At 42.3% G+C, this 21,352-nt stretch overlaps 1 protein-coding gene across 2 annotated transcripts in view; it reads left to right on the top strand.

Moving 5' to 3' along the window:
• The first annotated feature begins 19,876 nt into the window (after window positions 1-19,876).
• mat2b (methionine adenosyltransferase 2 non-catalytic beta subunit methionine) overlaps window positions 19,877-21,352 on the top strand; it is a 42,153-nt gene continuing 40,677 nt past the window's right edge. The window contains exon 1 of one of the 2 annotated variants that reach the window (XM_060936363.1): window positions 19,877-20,260. In XM_060936363.1, coding sequence (XP_060792346.1) covers window positions 20,033-20,260 — 228 coding nt within the window. In that variant the 5' untranslated portion in view covers window positions 19,877-20,032. Of the gene's footprint in view, window positions 20,270-21,352 lie in introns of both variants that reach the window. The other variant, XM_060936362.1, reaches the window with a different exon arrangement.

Here is a 21,352-nt window from a genome sequence, read left to right as displayed (position 1 = left end):
GAGCACCCGGAGGAAACCCACACAGACACAGGGAGAACATGCAAACTTCACACAGAAGGGCCCTCGCCAGCCCCGGGGCTTGAACCCGGACCTTCTTGCTGTGAGGCGACAGCGCTAACCACTACACCACCAACCACTACACCACCGTGCCGCCCCCTTATTTTATTTAATTTATTCTTTTTCAGGGCGGCACGGTGGTGTAGTGGTTAGCGCTGTCGCCTCACAGCAAGAAGGTCTGGGTTCGAGCCCTGTGGCCGGCGAGGGCCTTTCTGTGCGGAGTTTGCATGTTCTCCCCGTGTCCGCGTGGGTTTCCTCCGGGTGCTCCGGTTTCCCCCACAGTCCAAAGACATGCAGGTTAGGTTAACTGGTGACTCTAAATTGACCGTAGGTGTGAATGTGAGTGTGAATGGTTGTCTGTGTCTATGTGTCAGCCCTGTGATGACCTGGCGACTTGTCCAGGGTGTACCCCGCCTTTCGCCCGTAGTCAGCTGGGATAGGCTCCAGCTTGCCTGCGACCCTGTAGAAGGATAAAGCGGCTACAGATAATGAGATGAGATTCTTTTTCAGACAATTTTATCTTCTATTTTTAGACATGTTTACTTCTTTTCTGATTCAGGAGCTTGGTAGCAAATCTGAATTTCCCTCTGGGGATTAATAAAGTAATTCTGATTCTGATTATTGTATTCTCCAGTCTCATTTTGGTTCACAGAAGGCTGACGACATTTACCACAAAACTGCAAGACTCCAATCTACCCAAAGACAGAAGCCAAAAACACTATATGGTTAAAATAATTTGTGGACACCTGACAATCACATCTTTGTGAGCTTTTTGAAAATCCCATCCCTTCGTTGCTTTTATAGAAGAAGCCGTTATTTGTCACATGTACACTCGATCACAGTGAAATTCCTCTTCTGCATTTAACCCATCTGAAGCACTGAACACACACAGACCCAGAGAGCAGTGGGTAGCTATGCTACAGCACCTGGGGAGCAATTAGGGGTTCGGTGCCTTGCTCAAGGGCACTTCAGCCATGATTCAGAGGGAGGGGTAAGTACTGTTCATTCACTCAACTCCCCTCATATTTTTCCTGCCCAGTCCCAGGAATCGAATCAGCAACCCTTTGGGCCCAAGGCTGCTTCTTTAACCTTCAGGCCATGGCTGCCCCCATATTTCATAATAACCTCCATTATTTTGGAAAGGCTTTCCACTGGGTTTTTGAGTATGACTGTTGGGATTTGTGCTCATTCAGCTACAAGAGCATTATTGAGGTCAGGCAAGGAGGTCTGGGATGCAGTCAGTGCTCCAGTTCATCCCAAAGGTGTTCATTGGTGTTCAGGTCAGGGCTTCGTGCAGACTGAATCTTGTATAACCACTCAGGTGTGGTTGCAAGATGGTTGCAGTGTGGACAGGCTATAAGCAAAGAACTTCTACTGATAAGAAGTGAAATCTAATTGGTCATTCCAGTACAATTTGTTCAGTCGGCACTAGAACTTTCTTGTCTAGAAGTTCAGCACTTCTTGTTACATCACTCTGGATAAGAGCGTCTGCTAAATTCCATGTAATGTAATGTAACATCAGTGGAGTTACACTTCCACCATTTTGGATTGAAGGTGACAATCAAACCTATCAACGAACTTAATGACACCAGTAAAACATCCCACCTACAAAGTCTCATCTCATCTCATTATCTCTAGCCGCTTTATCCTTCTACAGGGTCGCAGGCAAGCTGGAGCCTATCCCAGCTGACTACGGGCGAAAGGTGGGGTACACCCTGGACAAGTCGCCAGGTCATCACAGGGCTGACACATAGACACAGACAACCATTCACACTCACATTCACACCTACGGTCAATTTAGAGTCACCAGTTAACCTAACCTGCATGTCTTTGGACTGTGGGGGAAACCGGAGCACCCGGAGGAAACCCACACAGACACGGGGAGAACATGCAAACTCCGCACAGAAAGGCCCTCGCCGGCCACGGGGCTCGAACCCGGACCTTCTTGCTGTGAGGCAACAGTGCTAACCACTACACCACTGTGCCGCCCTACCTACAAAGTGCCATACAAAAGTCAAACAAAATTCTTTCTGTTCTGTTGTCATATATTTCATGCCTCTACCAAAATGGCCAGTGTTGAACAATGATAAATATAACAAATATGCCATACTATTATAATTGCTTAAAGTGGGGCATTAGGGCTCTGTGGGGTATTTGGCACCACTATATTGAAAATGCATGGAATTTATCACCAGCATGTTAGACATTATTGCAGGTTACTCAGTAGCCAATCAGAATGCATGATAACTGTACCCAGTAAAATTAAATAGAAATAGAAAGTTGGACTCATCTGCTGAGGGCTTATTGCCCCACACCTGCAGGGAATAGGCTCCACTGATCAAAAAAAAAAAAAAATGACTTGTTGGAAAACTGTTGCACTTTTATCATTGGATTTGATGCCAGCTAATTTGTAATTATGTGTTTGTTCTATTAGCCTGTTAATAAAGTTACATTCTTTATAGCATATAATTTTAAAAAAAAGTGTGGGGCCAAATGCCTCCCTCTGCCTGACAAAGTAAACCTTAAATGACTAGTATGTCTACTTTATTTTATTTAAACATTGTTTTCTTGAAGCTCTTTTTTTCCTTAGTCATATTGTGTATATTGAAGCCTGCTCTTGAAACAGGACTTTTATTCTGAAATTAATTGACAGCAAATTAATCGAGCCAGACCATAATAATAATAATAATAATAATAATCTCATTATCTCTAGCCGCTTTATCCTGTTCTACAGGGTCGCAGGCAAGCTGGAGCCTATCCCAGCTGACTACGGGTGAAAGGCGGGGTACACCCTGGGCAAGTCGCCAGGTCATCACAGGGCTGACACATAGACACAGACAACCATTCACACTCACATTCACACCTACGCTCAATTTAGAGTCACCAGTTAACCTAACCTGCATGTCTTTGGACTGTGGGGGAAACCGGAGCACCCGGAGGAAACCCATGCGGACACGGGGAGAACATGCAAACTCCGCACAGAAAGGCCCTCGCCAGCCACGGGGCTCAAACCCGGACCTTCTTGCTGTGAGGCGACAGCGCTAACCACTACACCACCGTGCCGCTCTAATAATAATAATAAACTTCTGGGAAGATTTTGCAGGATCAATTTACACTTTAGATATAAAACACTACTCAGCTATGCTGGGACTTGAATATGGCGATTCGAAGGTAAAATCCAGATGTGAGAAAGTGTGTAATGGCTTCAGTCAAGCTTCAGTATTGTTAGGTTTTGATCTGTCTCTACTGAAGGAGGTTGAATTGACACATTATGATTCAGGAATGTCGACCTCTACCGCCTAAGAGATTTTGCCTTACAAGCATTACATCACTGCTTTAGACTATGATAGACATTATGTACCATTACATCACCCATCAGGATCATAGTCTTATGAAAAGAAGAAAGATATTGCTGGTCAACATAACCTTCATTAAGCAGAGAGCAGAATGTGCGAGTGAAGATAAATCTCAAGGATTTAACTTAACCAGAACAAGTAGCAATCAGACCAGCCTGTACCAATTCAAGCATGCCAAACATATATTTGCCCTCTATCAATGCCCTCTTAGATCCTGAAAGGATGTGATGCATGCTTGATCACACTGGACTTTCCTTGTCTTTAAGTTTGAGGTCTTGCTATATGGTATGGCTATATAAGTGACATTTACAAGTCGTGCCAGCATACAGGCCATAAGTGAGTGTTATGAGAAAGCTAATAGAAATGTACTATCTGTGTATGTGAAAAGGTGAGACGAGAAGCGGTCCCCTAAGCACTTCTTGATTGCTGTATTGCTCCTGTCAAAGATGAGATGAGATGAGGTCCCCTAGGGACTTTATGGTTGCTGTACTGCCCCTGTCTTTTGGGTGAGATGAGAGGAGTTAGGGATGCTGGAGGACACCTTTTCAGATGACTGGCATGTATCCGCTGTGGCTGGGAGTCAGTGAGTATGGCCGTTCCCATTCAGGCTGTGCAGTAATAAGAAATGCGTGAGGTGAGTAGGCTTTTCTGCAGGCAGAGGGAGAGACACAGAGACATCACGAAGTATACTGTATGAGTTTTCAATCAAAGCTTAAGTAATAGCCAACAGTCGTGTCCAGATCACCTGTAAACGAAACACCAGGGTTACGGTACTTTTGTTCCAAGGGGTTGGAAATTGTCAGCCCATAATTACCTCGAAAGGAGACAATTTGGACAGTGCATAGGAACAGATGTTTTCAAACTGGTAGCGTATGGGGTACCCAGTGTTGTGCAAGTTCACACTTTTTTTGAACTAGTTCAAGTTCAGTTCAAACATGTTAAAAGTGAACTGGTCACGTTCATAGTTCACAGTTTTAATTCTGAACTAGTTCAAAGTTCAGTTCATTTTACTTTTAGGCGGGATATGAAAATAAAGACTAAAATCATATGCTACATTCTAGCTCAAAACTACTCACATATTATAGATATTATATTCTCATCTCTAGCCACTTTATCCTTCTACAGGGTTGCAGGCAAGCTGGAGCCTATCCCAGCTGACTACGGGCGAAAGGCGGGGTACACCCTGGACAAGTCGCCAGGTCATCACAGGGCTGACACATAGACACAGACAACCATTCACACTCACGGTCAATTTAGAGTCACCAGTTAACCTAACCTGCATGTCTTTGGACTGTGGGGGAAACCGGAGCACCCGGAACCTGAAACCCACGCGGAGAACATGCAAACTCCACACAGAAAGGCCCTCGCCGGCCCCGGGGCTCGAACCCAGGACCTTCTTGCTGTGAGGCGACAGCGCTAACCACTACACCACCGTGCCGCCCGATATTATATTCTATCACACAAAATGGAAGTTATTGTACATACTATATATGGAAAAAGGACACTTTGCTTAGTGGTTGTAAATCTTCCACAATGTAGTCAATAATCAGTTTATCTACCTGCTGCTGGGAGACAGTGGTACTCTTGAAGGCTGCAGGCAGTGTGACTTGGATTTTGGGATTTTGGCAGGGGATCTTCTTGCCCTTTCCCTTCTGATCCTCGAGGACTTGCATATATGCTTTGAAACTGGACAGATGCTTCAACTCAATGTGTCGTTTCAAATTTGAGAACGACGTTGTCGATGTTCTTACTTGTTTTTTCAGAGCAGGTGGACAGAGCTTACACAGAAAGGTAAGGTTTTTACCGTCTGAGTCTGTGTGTGAAATTGTGTAAAATTGCTGTAAATAACCATGAGGAGAATCCGTCTCATCTGTGTTCTCCGTGCCGCTACTTGAACTTTCACTGGCCATGTTGCTGTGAGTGTGCGCCGGCTGTGGTGTGCGCGCTGTCTGCTGCCTGTAGCTAGGGAACGCTGGGTTACGCCTACTCTGCTCTGCTGCATCATGGGTAACGTAGTATGGAACCAAATCATAGAGCCATCCACTATCTCCGGCTTCACACTACGTTATCCATGATGCATTGCACACACACGGCACCTCAGGGCAGTGAGTGACAACAACATCAGACTGACAGTGAAGTAGTAGAACGTAAAATATCTTGCAAGTAGACGTGCCACTCGATTCATCAGGTTTCATGTTTCGTTCATCTTCATGTTTGTCGTTTATGTCGCATAATTTGAACAAATTCACGTTCAAGTTCTTTCATTACAAAGTTGTTGCGTTCAGTTCAAAGTTCATGGAAAAACGAGCGTGTTCAGTGAACGCGTTCATGCACAACACTAGGGGTACCTGTACATGTCCAACCTCATTGGAGTGCGAAACCCAAAGAGTTTGAGTCACCTGATTCAAAACCTGAGCGCCTGTGCCTTCCCCCAGGTCAGACTCCAAGAAAACAGCAGAAGTAAAAGATAGGTTATCTGGTGTGCACAGAACAGTATCTTGTTCAAACAAAATAGAACACTTGAATTTAGTCAGAATGTCACGGCCTAATAGATTAAAAGGGGAGCTAAGAATGACGACAAAGTGATGCATGAAACACAGTTTAGGATTATCTGGTGTGGGTGGGTACAAGTAGAGGAAAAGTCTTAGGGATCTTCCAGCTTATCATATACCATTAAGCCAGTGCTTAACAAATGGTTCTAATCAAAAGTACTGTCTCTAGGATAAGGTTTCCATTGTGGTTGAGACTCCGTCCATCTGGCCAAATTATCAATGAAAGGTTGCACAAAATAGCCAAAGCCCTTATCACACATGAATTGATTTGGAGTCCTATCTTCAGTCTTAGACTGACTACTTCCACCCATACACAAAACTTATCCCTGTGTCTGTACAGAACATCAAACTACAGTATTTCTTATTCTGTTGTTAGTTTATAATTATTCTTCGTGTGCACGTGATGTTACACTTATTTTCCAAACCAGAAGTCTGCCATGTTGGATGATAACAACAACCAAGATACTGGCACTTCACATGTGAGCTGCTGCAATGCTTCATGATTTTCTTTTGCCTTTGAAGAAAGACAATGCTGACTTTGTGTGTGGGATATAATTGCGGTGATAATGCTACTTGTGACAAAGAGAAACAGTGCCTCAGAATTCTCAAAGTAATTAAAAATGTTGACAAAACAGATGAAGAACTGTCCAGCAAACGCCATGCACTGTGGTTCAAAAACAGAAATCGTAAGGACTTAACTGAGGAAAAAGCTAATTACGTTTGCATGTGTGGTGACCACTTTATATCTGGTAAGAGTTCATTGCGAATTAAAGCTGTTTTTTGCTGATTAAATTTAACTTTTGAGCAGTGCGTCTCGAGATCATTGAAAATGGTTTACACGAGCATGAACAAGCACCCTGTCATCTTTTAATTGTCTGGTAAGAAGACTACCAACCCAGCCAGACAAATAAATTGTAGGCATCTAGGCTCTTATAAGCCTTCATTTGTACGTTGGCCGTCCACGACGTTTGTAGAATGAGATAGTTCACAATGTCAGGGTATTCAATCAGTGGTAATGAGGCTAAATCCTCCGTATAATCAGACAGCTTTAACATATACGGGTCAAAGCCACAAATTTCAACTTTTTCTCTGAATCGTGACTTGGCAGAGGATTCCTGAGAATCATAATATTTCTAGAAAGTCAGAGGTGCATCAAAGTTTTTGTTCGCATGAAATGGCATTTTGGATTTGTATATCATCCACGGGCGCAGATAGAGGGGGGGACGGGGGGGATTCGTCCCACCCAGATTTAAATTCACTTCGTTCGGTCCCCCCCACTTATAGGGAGGAAAAAACGTCTATGCTGTCTTTCTTTGCAGAAGGCAAACCTCACGGAAAAATCAAAAGACTAATTACCATTCGGTTTATTGAGGTGCACGTCAGTGTATACATAGTTGCAACAACTCACATAAAACAAAACAAAGACTGATATTCGGTTGGTTGAGCTGCGCAGACTGCACAGGTTGCGAGCTCGAGCTTGGTTGCTATGGTAACCCACAACAAGCTTGACAGGCATATCGGGGTTGGGGTTGGTTTGCTGGAAGCTTTGTCCCCCCCAGTTTTTTGTCCCCCCCAGTTCAAAAAACGTATCTGCCCCCTGATATCATCCAACATGGCGGCGGATGCATACGTCACACTATTTTGTCACGTGGTTGCACACAAAGAATTGTGCTGCACTACAATCACTGAGCTCGATATAAAATCTGGAGAGCTTATAGCCTGTTCCCTGCTGTAGAGATGAGTGAAGCCATCTGGCCGCCATCTTACCACTCCCATCATGTGTATTTGGTTCATGTGTTAAACCATGGTATCTGATCAAATTTGCCCCAAGAAAAGTATCTCCTGACTTTTTTTTCCTCCTTTCATTACCTCCTCTTATTTTCTCACCTTTACCCACATTCCTTACATCCAATCACAGATTGGATGTACTATAGTGCTCTCCTTCACTGTTATTGTTTTTTTCCCCTTTTCCAGTTCAGTCTCTGATCATTTTTTTTTAGAATGGCTCTTTTACTACTATAATTATTTCAACAGAGATTATTTCAGTTTTTTTATACAGTGTATCTTCCTCTTTCATATATCTTATTTTATTTATTAATTATACCAACACAAAGGCTGTACAATACTTCCTTTCTCTTTAGGATAGTTGTTGAAACAGGATTATTTTCTTATGTTATTTGCCATTTTCACTTAATTCTCACAGTCATGTATTAACAGTATTTATTGGTCACATAATTCACTGTCACAGTATTCAAGCAGCTTGCGACCAATATGACCAATAAATACTGTTAAGACACAGTGGCGGCTGCTGGTTTTTAAAACAGGGGAAGCCAGTTTTACGTATTCATCGTAAAACCTGTAGGCCGGATATCAAAGCATAGAAAGGTGTGCCCCATTAGCATAGTGAACTAGACAACCCTACCTAGTGGCAGAAAGTATTTTTGCTTGTACATTTCATGTTATAGTCTGGCTTGCCAGGCTAGTGCCTCATATCCTTAATCAAAAATATCAAACATCCAAAAATCACTGGCTATTCAACGAAGAGCCTTGAACATCATACCCTGATATGCAACACAGAGTCTTTAACACAACACCCAGCTGTGCAACACATCCTTGAACATCTTCTGCAACACAGTCTGGAAATTCATAACCAGGTAGGCTATGCAACACACAGAACCTTGAATATTATACCCAGGTATAACCTATAACACAGAGCCCACCATTCTCTTAACATTACTGAACAATATACACACTTCAGATTCATGAACATTATATGATGCACACTATTTATGCACAAATTCTGCCCTCCGCTCCTTTTCCAGAAAATGGTCTGTGACCCTGTCATACTAGCTGGTTGTGCTTTCCAGAGACTTCACCAATTTCTGTTAGCAGCTAGGACTGCAGATCCCAATAAGGCTCAAGCTAGCCTACAACCAGATTGAACTATAAATGAAATAAATGAGTGAATTCACGAATGATCAAACTGGTAGAATGGATGAAAGTTAACGGAGCACAACGAGTAATATTTACATTTATTTACAGAGTAATGTACAGAGACATCAATGAGAAGAACCGTTTATATGAAAAGAAATTCGGACAGCACTTTGGCACACGACTACACTTTCTCAACATCCGCTAGGGACTGACTGATCATACTTACCGTGTTCCTCGCCGACGCCAAAGTACAGAGCCCGCCCTCCTCATGTCTTTCAAACACTACCTCCAATAATCCTTCATCAGCCCGGCTTCTTGCCCCTCCCACTGTCTCGTTTAGTCCCAGAGAAGCCCGGCTTCCCTGGAAGTGACGATTTTGTCGATTTTAACCAATAACAACTAGCCGAAATTGGCTGTTCAGAGCCCTCTCATAGACTGCAATGGAAACCCGGCTGCCAGCGCATAGAGCCCATTGAAATAAGAAAGGCTACAGCCAGTGTTGCCAGATTGGGCGGTTTTAAGTGCATTTTGGCAGGTTTTGAACATATTTTGGCTGGAAAACGTCAGCAGTATCTGGCAACGCTGGTTACAGCCTGGCAGCAAAGGTGATTCTCGTAGCGAACTGCAAGTTCGTCAGACATCACTCAAATAAGTTACAGGATAGTTATGAACGTAAATACAATCTTGGGCATATATTATGTTATGCAAGTTATTGTTTTAATGAGAATTCAATGTCATAGATGCCGCAGTTTGGGGAGAGAATTTTAGGGGAAGCTCGGCTTCCCTTGTTGTCTCTGAGAAATCGCCCCTGTTAAGACATGACTGTGAGAATGACGTGAAAATGGCAAATCTCATCTCATTATCTCTAGCCGCTTTATCCTGTTCTACAGGGTCGCAGGCAAGCTGGAGCCTATCCCAGCTGACTACGGGCGAAAGGCGGAGTACACCCTGGACAAGTCGCCAGGGCTGACACAGACAACCAGTCACACTCACATTCACACCTACGGTCAATTTAGAGTCACCAGTTAACCTAACCTGCATGTCTTTGGACTGTGGGGGGAAACCGGAGCACCCGGAGGAAACCCACGTGGACACGGGGAGAACATGCAAACTCCACACAGAAAGGCCCCTGTCGGCCACTGGGCTCGAACCCAGACCTTCTTGCTGTGAGGCGACAGCGCTAACCACTACACCACCGTGCCGCCCAAAATGGCAAATAACATGAGAAAATAATCTTGTTTCAACAACTGTCCTAAATAGAAAGGAAGTATTGTACAGCCTTTGTGTTGGAATAATAGATAGATAGATAGATAGATAGATAGATAGATAGATAGATAGATAGATAGATAGATAGATATAGAAGGACTATATGAAAGAGAAAGATACACTGTATAAGAGAAAAACTGAAATAATCTCTGTTGAAATAATTCTAGTAGTAAAAGAACCGTTCAAAAAAAGATCAGAGACTGAACTGGAAAAGGAAAAAACCCAATAACAGTGAAGGGGAGCGCTATAAAGATATGTAAGGAATGGGGGTAAAGTTGAGAAAATAAGAGTAGGTAATGAAAGGGGAAAAAGTCAGGAGATACTTTTCTTGGGGCAAGTTTGATTGGATACGACGGTTTAACACACAAGTTAAATACACGCGATGGGAGTGGTAAGATGGCGGCCAGATGGCTTGACTCTGAGCCTATGAGCTCTCTCTCTCTCTTTTAATCTTTATTGAAAACAACAAAATACAAATACAGTTATTAATACAAACACAAACAACAAACCAAGAGCCAGGGGCAATTTTCAAATAAAAACGTTTAATAATGAGCACAAATGAAAAGTTTTAGCAGCTTTCTTGTTTTTAGAGTCAGAGATGATTTTGATATACTGTTGAGTTTTCTTTTCAAATGCTATAAATGAAGGTTTTGAATGATTAAACTTGGCTTTATGAATATGGTATTTTCCTAAAATGATCAGCAAATTTATTATATATAACTCTTTCTGTTTTTTGCTTTTGTTGTTATGGAAACCAAACAGTACATATTTCCAACACAGAGAAAAATCAGAGTCAAGCTTGGCTGTAATGTACCGGGTTATTTCTGTCCAGAATGTGATGGTAAAGGGAACTTGCCAGAACAGGTGCATTATTGTTTCCAGGTCCGTCTCACACAAGGAACAGTCCACACAAATGTCTCTCTTAAAGTTAAGCATATAATGCTTGGCAGGATAGTATTTATGAATCAGTTTGAAAGACACCTCCCTTACTTTGTTTGTAAGGAAGTATCTGTATGGGAGGTTCCACACACTGCTTCAGTTCAGGTCACCAACAAGACCAGTCCAGTACTGAACCACAGAGGGGATAGTGGTGATATCTGCCTGAAATAATGCACGAATATTGCGATTATTGTTCTTGGATGTGACAGAGAAGCATACATGACCCACTGAGGTCAATATGGGGTCCAGAGATGGTAAACAAACTGGTTTTTCAGCCCCTCTTAGGCTACATCCACACGACAACGGCAACGAGATTTTTTTTTTTAAATATCGCATCCACATGGGCAACGGATCAGTAAAATATCAGGTTCATATGGCAACGCAACACTTGCTGAAAACGATGCAATACACATGCCACACCTCTACGTGCGCTGTAAGACGGTCCCATCGGAGACACCAGAACAATAGAAGAAGTAGACGCATGCGCATAAACCCCTTCTTCTGTAACATCAGCCACATAAAGTTTTGATTATTAATCAGCAGCGTAAAACGAAAGACGCGGAAAGAGGAATGAATGGGGGTAGATGGAAGCTGGTACGCCAACATTCTGATATCCTCCAGAATTCTTTAATGGTCCGGAATAAATTGAATGCTACACGTTGATGGATTACTTTGTTCTTCTACGCCCTTTTTGAGGAATGTATTGTCGGACTTAAACCAACATCTGAAGAGGTGAGATCGCTCCTTTTTTTTTTTTTTCCTATTTTTGCTGGCGGGATTGTTTTTGTTTTTGGAAAGTGCACGGGTGGTGCGTGGTTTGGTACTGCTTCCGCAGTGTTTGGACTAAAGACTCTGCCCTAAGGGCTATTCTCTCTCTCTCACTCACTTTGCACCATTACACAATAAATATTCACAGTGAAAATATTTTGTAAGCGCGTTTCATGAACCAAGTTATAGGATTTGTTGACAACTCGCATCGAGTTCGTTACACTTCTACCCGGCATGAAGCACTGACAGTCATGCGGTTGTGACATCATCATAAACAAATCCATTCTACTCATCCAGACGACTTCGCAACGGCGCCGTTGCCAGATTTTTTCACTCTGGAACCCGTTCTCAAAAGACTTCGTTTTGGGGCACCCAAAACACCGGTGCCGTGTGGACGCCAGGCCGAAACGATAAACAATTTTATCAGATTCACCTGAATCCGTTGCCATGTGGACAGGGCCTTAGAAGAGTTAGGATACCAGAGGGAATGGCATCCATTACAATGGCAGAGCCTATGAGCTCTCCAGATTTTGATTATGAGCTCAGTAACTACAATTTAGACCAATCTCTGAATGGAGAAAGCATTGTGGATAATATGGTTAGAAAATCCAATGCTAAACTAAAGTTTCTCTATCGGCAAGTAAATCATGTGACCCAAGAAACAAAGAAATTGCTCGTAATCGGCCCTTATTCAAGGTCACTATGACTACGCCAGTACTTCATGGTATTCTGGGTTATCGAAAAAGTTCCAAAATAGACTACAGGTATCCCAGAATAAATTAAATGGGTATATTTTGAATGCATCAGCCAGAAGTCATATTGGTGCTGAGGAATTCAAGCAGGCCAATATGTTATCAGTGAGTATGTGTGTTGTCCAGTTGAAGCTTAGTCTTGTTTTCAAAATTCTAAATGGTTCTGCCCCAAATTTTTTGGCCCAAGGCTTCAACTATACAAAGGAACTCCATTCAATCAATACAAGATCTAATGCATCATCCTTGCAGATACCTAGGGTCAAGTCTTTTGGTAAATCTAGTTTCCTTTACACTGGTATTCAGGCATGGAACAGTCTTCCTTCAGAGTTACACTACATACAAGATCTGTCTAATTTTAAGAAAGCTGTAAAAAGTCATTATTTTAATCAGATATCACACCAGGAGAGAAACACTTTTATTTACTATTAGCTTCCAATGTGGTCTGTGTTAATGTTCACTAGTCATGTTTTCTTCTTCTAAATTTATTCTAGTTTTTTACTCTGGTGCTATGTCCTTTTTGTTACCATAACAGTATTATTATTATTATTTATTATTATTTATTTATTTATATTATTTGATATTATTATTTATACGATATTATACGATAGAGTGCCAAGAGATGAGTTATGGTATTGTATGAGAAAGAGTGGAGTGAATGAGAAGTATAGTAGAGTGGTGCAAGACATGTATGAGAACAGTGAAATAGCAGTGAGGTGTGCAGTTGGAACGACTGAATGGTTCAAGGTGAAGGTGGGACTTCATCAAGGATCTGCTTTGAGTCCTTTCTTGTTTGCCATGGTGATGGATAGCTTGACGGATGAAGTGAGGCAAGAGTCACCATGGAACATGATGTTTGCAGATTATACTGTGATATGTGGTGAAAGTAGAAAGGAGGTTGAGTTGGGTTTGAAGAGATGGAGGTATGTATTGGAACGAAGAGGAATGAAGGTGAGCAGTAGCAAAACAAAATGCATGTGCATCAGTGAGAATGGGGATGAGAGTGTAGTGAAGATGCAAGGAGTAGACGTAAAAAAAGTTGGTGAATTCAAGTACCTGGGGTCAACTGTGCAAGAAAATGGGGGCTGCGATAGTGAGGTGAGAAAGCGAGTGCAGGCAGGGTGGAGCAGTTGGAGAAGGATTTCAGGAGTCATCTGTGATAGGAAAGTCCCAGCAAAAGTGAAAGGTAAGATGTATAAGACAGTAGTGAGACCAGGTGTGATGTATGGATTGGAGACAGTACCCTTAAAGCATATATGCAGAGCCGTGGCCTCACTTTCGTTTATAAATGCCTTGAGACCTCAAGAATGGCACAGGAATACTTTTAAGCATTAACAATGAATCTAATATAGTAATTTTTATGATGAAAGTGATTCATAGGTAGCAGTCTGAGTGAATGACCTTGACGTCCGTAACGTCACAGCAGATAGTCTATCGGTCTCGTGGCCATTTCCGCTATACTAAAACATAGAGCTGACTGCAACTCCGAGCCTCCATTTTGAGCTAATTTATCACCATACCACGTAGATGTGTTGCTGGCGGGTGCAGCAACATGACAGAAGGTGGATTTACATTGCATTCATGGCCCAAGAATATTCAAACTGCAAAGATTTGGACGCGTTTTGCAAGAAGTTCACGGGCACATTGGGTGGCTACGAAGTGGTCTCGCCTCTGCTCTGCACATTTTACTGAAGACTCGTACGAGACCTCTGATCTGTTGAGCAGCATTGGCTATAAGCCTGTATTGAAAGAGGGTGTAGTATCAACAATTAAAGAAAAAGAAAACAAGAAAAGGAAAGTACTTTAAAGTGAGTTCAGTTGCACCAGTTCTCCTGGAGCGTGAGCCGAGAGTTGTTGGTAAAACCTGGTACGGAACGGGACAGGACATATCGCTCGGGCAGTGACCTCCCCGCAGTTGTTGCTAAAACTGGTGACATCCCGTTCCGTCCCGGGTTTTAATAATTGCCTGAGCCAAGCAGTAATGGCGGAGTAGTCAGTATGGAGAGAATGGAGAATGAGTGGAGCAGCCACGTGATTTCTAAACTGGATATTGCTGCCATCTCGCCTTTATGTGGAAGAAGCGAATGAACGGAGAACTGAACGAACAACTGAAAGTCAGATTGTTTCAAAACAATCGGCCACAAGATCGGCCTTCATCAAGAAGCGAGAACACAGACAGTTAAGCTCTGACTCTTATTTGGATATAAAACAACAAAAACAACACTCATTGTTTACCTGCATTTAGATTAATACATGTAACTTGTATTGTGTGTTTAAGTTACCGGTATAAGATTATTTAAGTTGCTTCAGAATGTGATTTGTCTCAGTTCATCTGATTATTTAATGAGCCTTTTACGTTTTAATCAGTGAAAATGCATGCATGTACATGTACGTTGCATAAGTTATAACACCTATCCTGTTTTAATGAGAGTCAACCCACAATCACTGAAGTCAAATCAGTCTTAGTTGAGCAAGTCTGTAATGGTATTTATTACTTTCACCATAAATTTTTATTTATATGACTTTGGTCTAGGGCGGCACGGTGGTGTAGTGGTTAGCGCTGTCGCCTCACAGCAAGAAGGTCCTGGGTTCGAGCCCCGGGGCCGGCGAGGGCCTTTCTGTGTGGAGTTTGCATGTTCTGTCTGTGTGGGTTTCCTCCGGGTGCTCCGGTTTCCCCCACAGTCCAAAGACATGCAGGTTAGGTTAACTGGTGACTCTAAATTGACCGTAGGTGTGAATGGTTGTCTGTGTCTATGTGTCAGCCCTGTGATGACCTGGCGACTTGTCCAGGGTGTACCCCGCCTTTCGCCCATAGTCAGCTGGGATAGGCTCCAGCTTGCCTGCGACCCTGTAGAACAGGATAAAGCGGCTAGAGATAATGAGATGAGATGAGATGAGATGAGAGACTTTGGTCTATGGCCTCGGCCTTAAAACGGATTACCGCTATGATGTCACGCACTCAGGGCTGGCTGGCTCAGCGGGGCAGCTCGAATGCCAACTTTGCAGTCGATTTTAACTCTCAAAAATATATATTTTTAAATTCCCATTTATGCAGCATACAAGAGTCAAGGATGGAGATACTATCCACTCAGAAATTTATTTTAAAATAAAGGTTCTGCGTATATCCTTTAACGAAGAGACAGGAGGCAAAGTTGGAGATGGCAGAGTTGAGGATGTTAAGGTTTGCGATGGGAGTGACAAGGTTGGACAGGATAAGGAACGAGCATATCAGAGGGACAGCATGTGGAGAGCTTGGGAATTAAGCTAAGAGAGATGAAACTGAGATGGTACGGGCACATCCTGAGAAGAGATGCAGAGCATGTTGGAAGGAGAATACCGAGGATGGAGCTGCCAGGCACATGAAAATGAGGAAGGCCAAAGAGGAGATACATGGATGTGGTGAGAGAGGACATGAAAGTGGCAGGTGTGGTAGAGAAGGATGCAGAGGACAGGGAGCAATGGAGACGAAAGATCCGCTGTGGCGACCCCAATCAGGAGCAGCCAGAAGAAGAAGATTTGATATTATCGTTTTTTTGTATTACTTTATTATTATTTATAGTTTGGGTAGGTGGTGTAGTGGTTAGCACTGTTGCCTCACAGCAAGAAGGTCCTGGGTTCGTGGCCAGCGAGGGCCTTTCTGTGTGGAGTTTGCATGTTCTCTGTGTGGGTTTGCTCCGGTTTCCCCCCAAAGATATGCAGGTTAGGTTAAAGGTCATAGGCAAAGGTTTTCAATTTATGCACATTTGAAACTTTTTATGTTAAAAAAACCCTCTGTGATTTTCTTCTGGTCCCAAGAAGTATTGTTAATAAGTAATAATTAAAATAAGTTAGCGTGGATCGCGGCGAATTTCTGCTCGGCGATTTTCGTGACCACTCGGCGCATGACGTCATTCAAGGCAAACAAATCGCTTGAGTTGAGTCCACTTCAGTTTATTTGCATTGCTGTTCGGCTTGAGTGCAGACGTGTGTTCGGGAATTTCCAAAAAAAAACCATGCCTTATTGTTGTGCAGTAAACTGTAACAACGGGACCGGTTCAGAAAGAAGTTTTTACCTTTTTCCGAGAGAGGAGAAGAGGCGGAGAGAGTGGATTGTGCGTGTGAAGCGAGAGGGTTGGCAGCCGGGTAAATACGCCACTCTGTGCTCTGATCACTTTGAGGGGGGAGCATTGATTCATTTTTGAAGAATCCCCATCTGTTGGAGAGTTTAGGTGTGAGTGTCGGACAGAGAAGGCTCAAACCTGACGCTGTTCCGACAAAATTCAAACACAAACTCAAGCAGCCAAAGAAGAAACGGAGCAGCAATGCTCAAGCAAAAAGGAGAAGATTGGAGGTAAACATTTTTACCTTTGCTTGCAATTGACAAGTCAAGAATCCTGAGGGATCTTGTACAATCATTGTGGAAATGAGACAAAAGGGATATTTCCTTGCTTATAGTAGGCTATAAATAGTATAATGCTTGTATTACTATTAGCAATATAAATGAATTCATGCTATATATTAGGGATTGTGTATGCCCGTGTGGTTTAATTATTCTTCAAAAGGGCTCTTATTTAGTATTACGATGAAAGTAAGAATTTATCATAACTACCAGGATAAATTGTTTGGGCGCGAGTCTTGTTGAGGTCCGGGGTCACTGCGATCAGAGTCGGCCTAGTCGCTGTTCGATTCCGAGGCCGCACGGTCAAACCAGTGAGCCACATTCACCGATTGCTTTGCAACGGCCATAGGTTCATACATATATGGTTTCACCTCTCGATATTCAATTTGGAGAGTTCCTACTTCAAAATCGCTATCGCTTTCAGACAACCTCTCACAACCAAAGTCCGTACACGTGTGCTCGGTTCGCAAGTAAACACAGAACTGCTCCCAGTCTGTTTGCCTTGAATGACGTCACGACGACAGTCCCCTGGCAGTAAAAGTGCGTGTAAGTGAGATGTAAACAAACCTTCAGAACTTGCGCAAACCAGTCTATTTTAACCGTTTCATTCAATTTTAGGGTGCAAATTAGACACCAGGAAGATTGAATTCGCTTTTTGGGTCATTCTTCTAGAAAATAAAGTTGATATTCTACTGTACGTTCCACCTCCAACCCTTGCCTATGACCTTTAATTGGTGGCACTAAATTGAGTGTGAATGGTTGTCTGTCTCTATGTGTCAGCCCTGCGATAACCTGGCAACTTGTCTAGGGTGTACCCTGCCTTTTGCCCACAGTCAGCTGGGATAGACTCCAGCTTGCCTGTGACCCTGTAGAACAGGATAAACAGCTACAGATAATGGATGGATGGATAGTTTGGGTGTCTACTTAGTATAGTAACCATGGCTTAGGGTTGCCAACCATCCCGTATTGGGCGGGACATCCCGTTTTTTGGGTAATTTTAATTTGTCCCGTCAGGGACAGATCCTGCCCCTCACTCCAATGCTGTGGTGTAAATCGCGTTATTGCCGTGAGAAGCGCTATTACCGCGAGTTGCGGTCATCTGCGATTTAAAATCATTCACTGTCAAAGGCTGCCATATCCTGAATTTTTAAGCTATACTGACAAAATAGGCATCAAATTAAACTACAGCAGATGGTGCAGCCAGTGGATACAGCCTAACTGTTCGATAAGGATAGCAGATAGCTTAAAAAAAACCCTTCTGAAACAGGATAGACCTCAGCCTATATAAGGGGAGCTTTTCTGCCTCACTCCTGCCTTTGTGATGTCTTTCTCTCTTCTTCTTCTGCTATGAAGCATTGCAGAAGATTCTTAGGGTTTTCAAATGGACAATTAAGCAAATATCAGGGTTTTACAGCTGCAGCAAATACTTTTTCAGGTTATGACATTGCCTTCATAAATATGGCCTGATGAATTATTTGGCCAAAGTTTAAAAGAGAAAAATGAGACAATAATATTAGAATTGTTATTTTGCATTAAGTTACTTAAAAATATCCATTAATTGGTCTATTAATTTTTAAAAGCTCTATTTTAGAAATGAATTTGTAGTGGCCTACATTTGAAACCCTCACCTAAAGGCAATTCGGTAACTATTTTGGGGCGCTAGGGTGCGTGTACAGGGCCTGTAGTAGAGTGGGGTAATACGCCCCCGGCCTGTTTTACCCAAAATAACCACCAGATGGCACAAAGTTACATTTCTATTGTTGCTATGGACTGGCTTGACAACGGGGATATACAAATATCCACTGTGGATCGCATATCAGCAACGCAGCGGAGAGAAATCAAATTTCATGGTAAGTGATATAATTTTCAGATATCAGTAAAACTGTATTTAGATAGCTGCTATTTCATCAGATATTACAGCTGTGTATGTGGTATGAGTAGACAAGTCAGTACGTTAAAAAAAATACATTAGGTATAAAAAGTTGAATCACATTTTGAAAGTAAGACCCTTTATTGTAAAAGTGTAGTCTGTGGGGTAAAACGCCCCCTTAATGGCGGGGTAAATGGCCCCCAGGGGGCATCGTTTCCTTTTATCATAATTACTGTATTTCATACATTTCTGAATAGCAGATACATAGTTTTTAATAACATCTCGCTTACCTGGTTGAGTAAAGCAAGTAATTTGAACTTAATATTAAAAATAATTGAAATAAAAAAAATTGAAATTAAAATGCGAAATATAATAAAATAATGCATCTATTCATTAATTCAGGGATATTTTCTTGTTTCTTTCACATTATAGGCTTAAGTAAACACTTTTGCTATCCAAACAGCTTTTTTTGAGTGAGGGGGCCTATTGCCCCACCTCAGGGGGCCTTTTACCCCACTGGGGGGGTAAAAGGCCCCCTTGGCACAATGTTTGTTTTTGTTTAAAAAAAAAATTAAGTATTAACTTTAGGCAAACTTTAGGTGGCATTATTGTTCATGTCACTGTTGTCAAAAACTATGATTAAAACTAAACACATGGTTCATTTCAACTTGGAGAAAAACTGAATTTTCCTTAAGGGGGTCCCTCATTTGGATATGAGAAAGTTGGCAACCCTACCATGGCTGTCTGTGATAAGTCTCTTGGACCACAGTGGAAAAAAGTGTTCACACTTTTTTGTGTAATCCTGGTTTTTATGCCATGTTCATACTGTATTTTGTATGCACTGGATTTTAACCTAATAAAAAAAAAAAAGACAGATACCGGAATAATGCAAAACTGCGTAATTCGGTGTATCATTGATGCGCTGGAAGGTTCCCTAATGTGCGCATGCGCAATTCTTGCAAATTCCCTGTCGGCTTCCTGGTTACATGTAACAACATGTTGCATTTGATTTTTGAAGTTGGGAGTCGGCGCGGAAACGGAGAGCCGGTTCTGGATTGTGAAATTCAGTTTTGAACAGGAAACCGGGAAGAGAAAGAAGAAATTTTGATGCAACTGTTGGACGGTGGAAAAGGTGGTTGTGGAATAATCTGGACTGTGACTGAATGGCTAATAGTAGTGGAGGACTTTCTGAGGAGGAAGAGATGGACATTGAATGGACAAGAGTAGACAAAAATCGGAAAGGAGGAGGAGGAAGGAAGGAAAGGAAAAATGACACAGTGACAACACCAGGCAAACGAGCACTTGAAGAGGATGAGGAAAGAAGTGAAGCACGGAAAAAAATAATGAAGGAAGAGTTTAAGATGACTCTTAAATTTAAAGCTGGAGATGAGGTATTGTCTGTAAGTCCGATTACCTTGACTGAGAAAAACCATTGGGGATCTCGAGATGGCAGTTTGCTTGTGAAGTGCAAAAATGCTGAACAGAGAAAGTGTTTAAACTACAAACAGTATGTAAGAAAGAAGAGTGACTGGTGAGAAAAGCCAGGGGAGTGATATCAGAGGACTCCCTAAAGTGAATGACGCATGAAATGGAATGACGAATGACAGGTAGTAAATTTGAACAATAAATGGTCCCTTGTCATTCAGATTCTTACAAATGGAATAACGATTGAAATCTTTAGTTTTAGACCTCCCTAGGATAAGATAAGTGGGTGCTTGGTGGGATATCAGCTTTTACAAATGGAATGACAGGGTTTCTATCAGGGCTTTGAACCAGAATTTTTTTCCTATTGGTTCGTTCCGAATAGAAACGGAATTTTAACGTTTCCGGTTTTGGGTTCCACCATTGAATAGAAGTTCCCAAACCGGTTAGAACAAAAAAAATTTCGTTCCCGGAACGGTTAATTACGTTCCCTGTCAGCGGTTTAACAAATGGCTATAAAATTATGTCTCTGTCTCATCCAGCTTAAGCCAAATGTAGGCTAATTCTATTACAACCTTCATTAAATAAGACAAGAAATAATTCAAAACAATTATTATTATTTCAAATGTTGGCGATTTGGATTCTCAGTATGTCTTCCCATCTACACAAACAGAAAAAGTGCCAAAAATGAAAGCTAATTCGTTTAGTGCAGGGGTGTCAAACCTGATCCATAAAGGGCCGTGTGGCTGCAGGTTTTCATTCCAGCCATGCAGCAGCACCCTGATTTGGCTCATTCAATCAACTGACACACCCACCCTTTAATCAAGGGTGGGTGTGGCTGCAAGTATTTGACTGTGTGAAGACAGTTCAGTTGATTGAATGAGCCAAGTCAGGTGTGCTGCTGCATGGCTGGAATGAAAACCTGCAGCCACACGGCCCTTTATGGATCAGGTTTGACACCCCTGGTTTAGTGTGTTACCAAAGGCTAGTCAGGCCCTATAGAGGGCTACCGCATGACGTCACCGCGCCGCACGATTTTGTTAGGCGCCATATTGGAAGAC

This window comes from Neoarius graeffei, chromosome 12, assembly GCF_027579695.1.
Source record: "Neoarius graeffei isolate fNeoGra1 chromosome 12, fNeoGra1.pri, whole genome shotgun sequence".
NCBI classification, from domain to species: Eukaryota; Metazoa; Chordata; class Actinopteri; order Siluriformes; family Ariidae; genus Neoarius; species Neoarius graeffei.
This window is presented reverse-complemented; position numbering and strand designations above follow the sequence as displayed.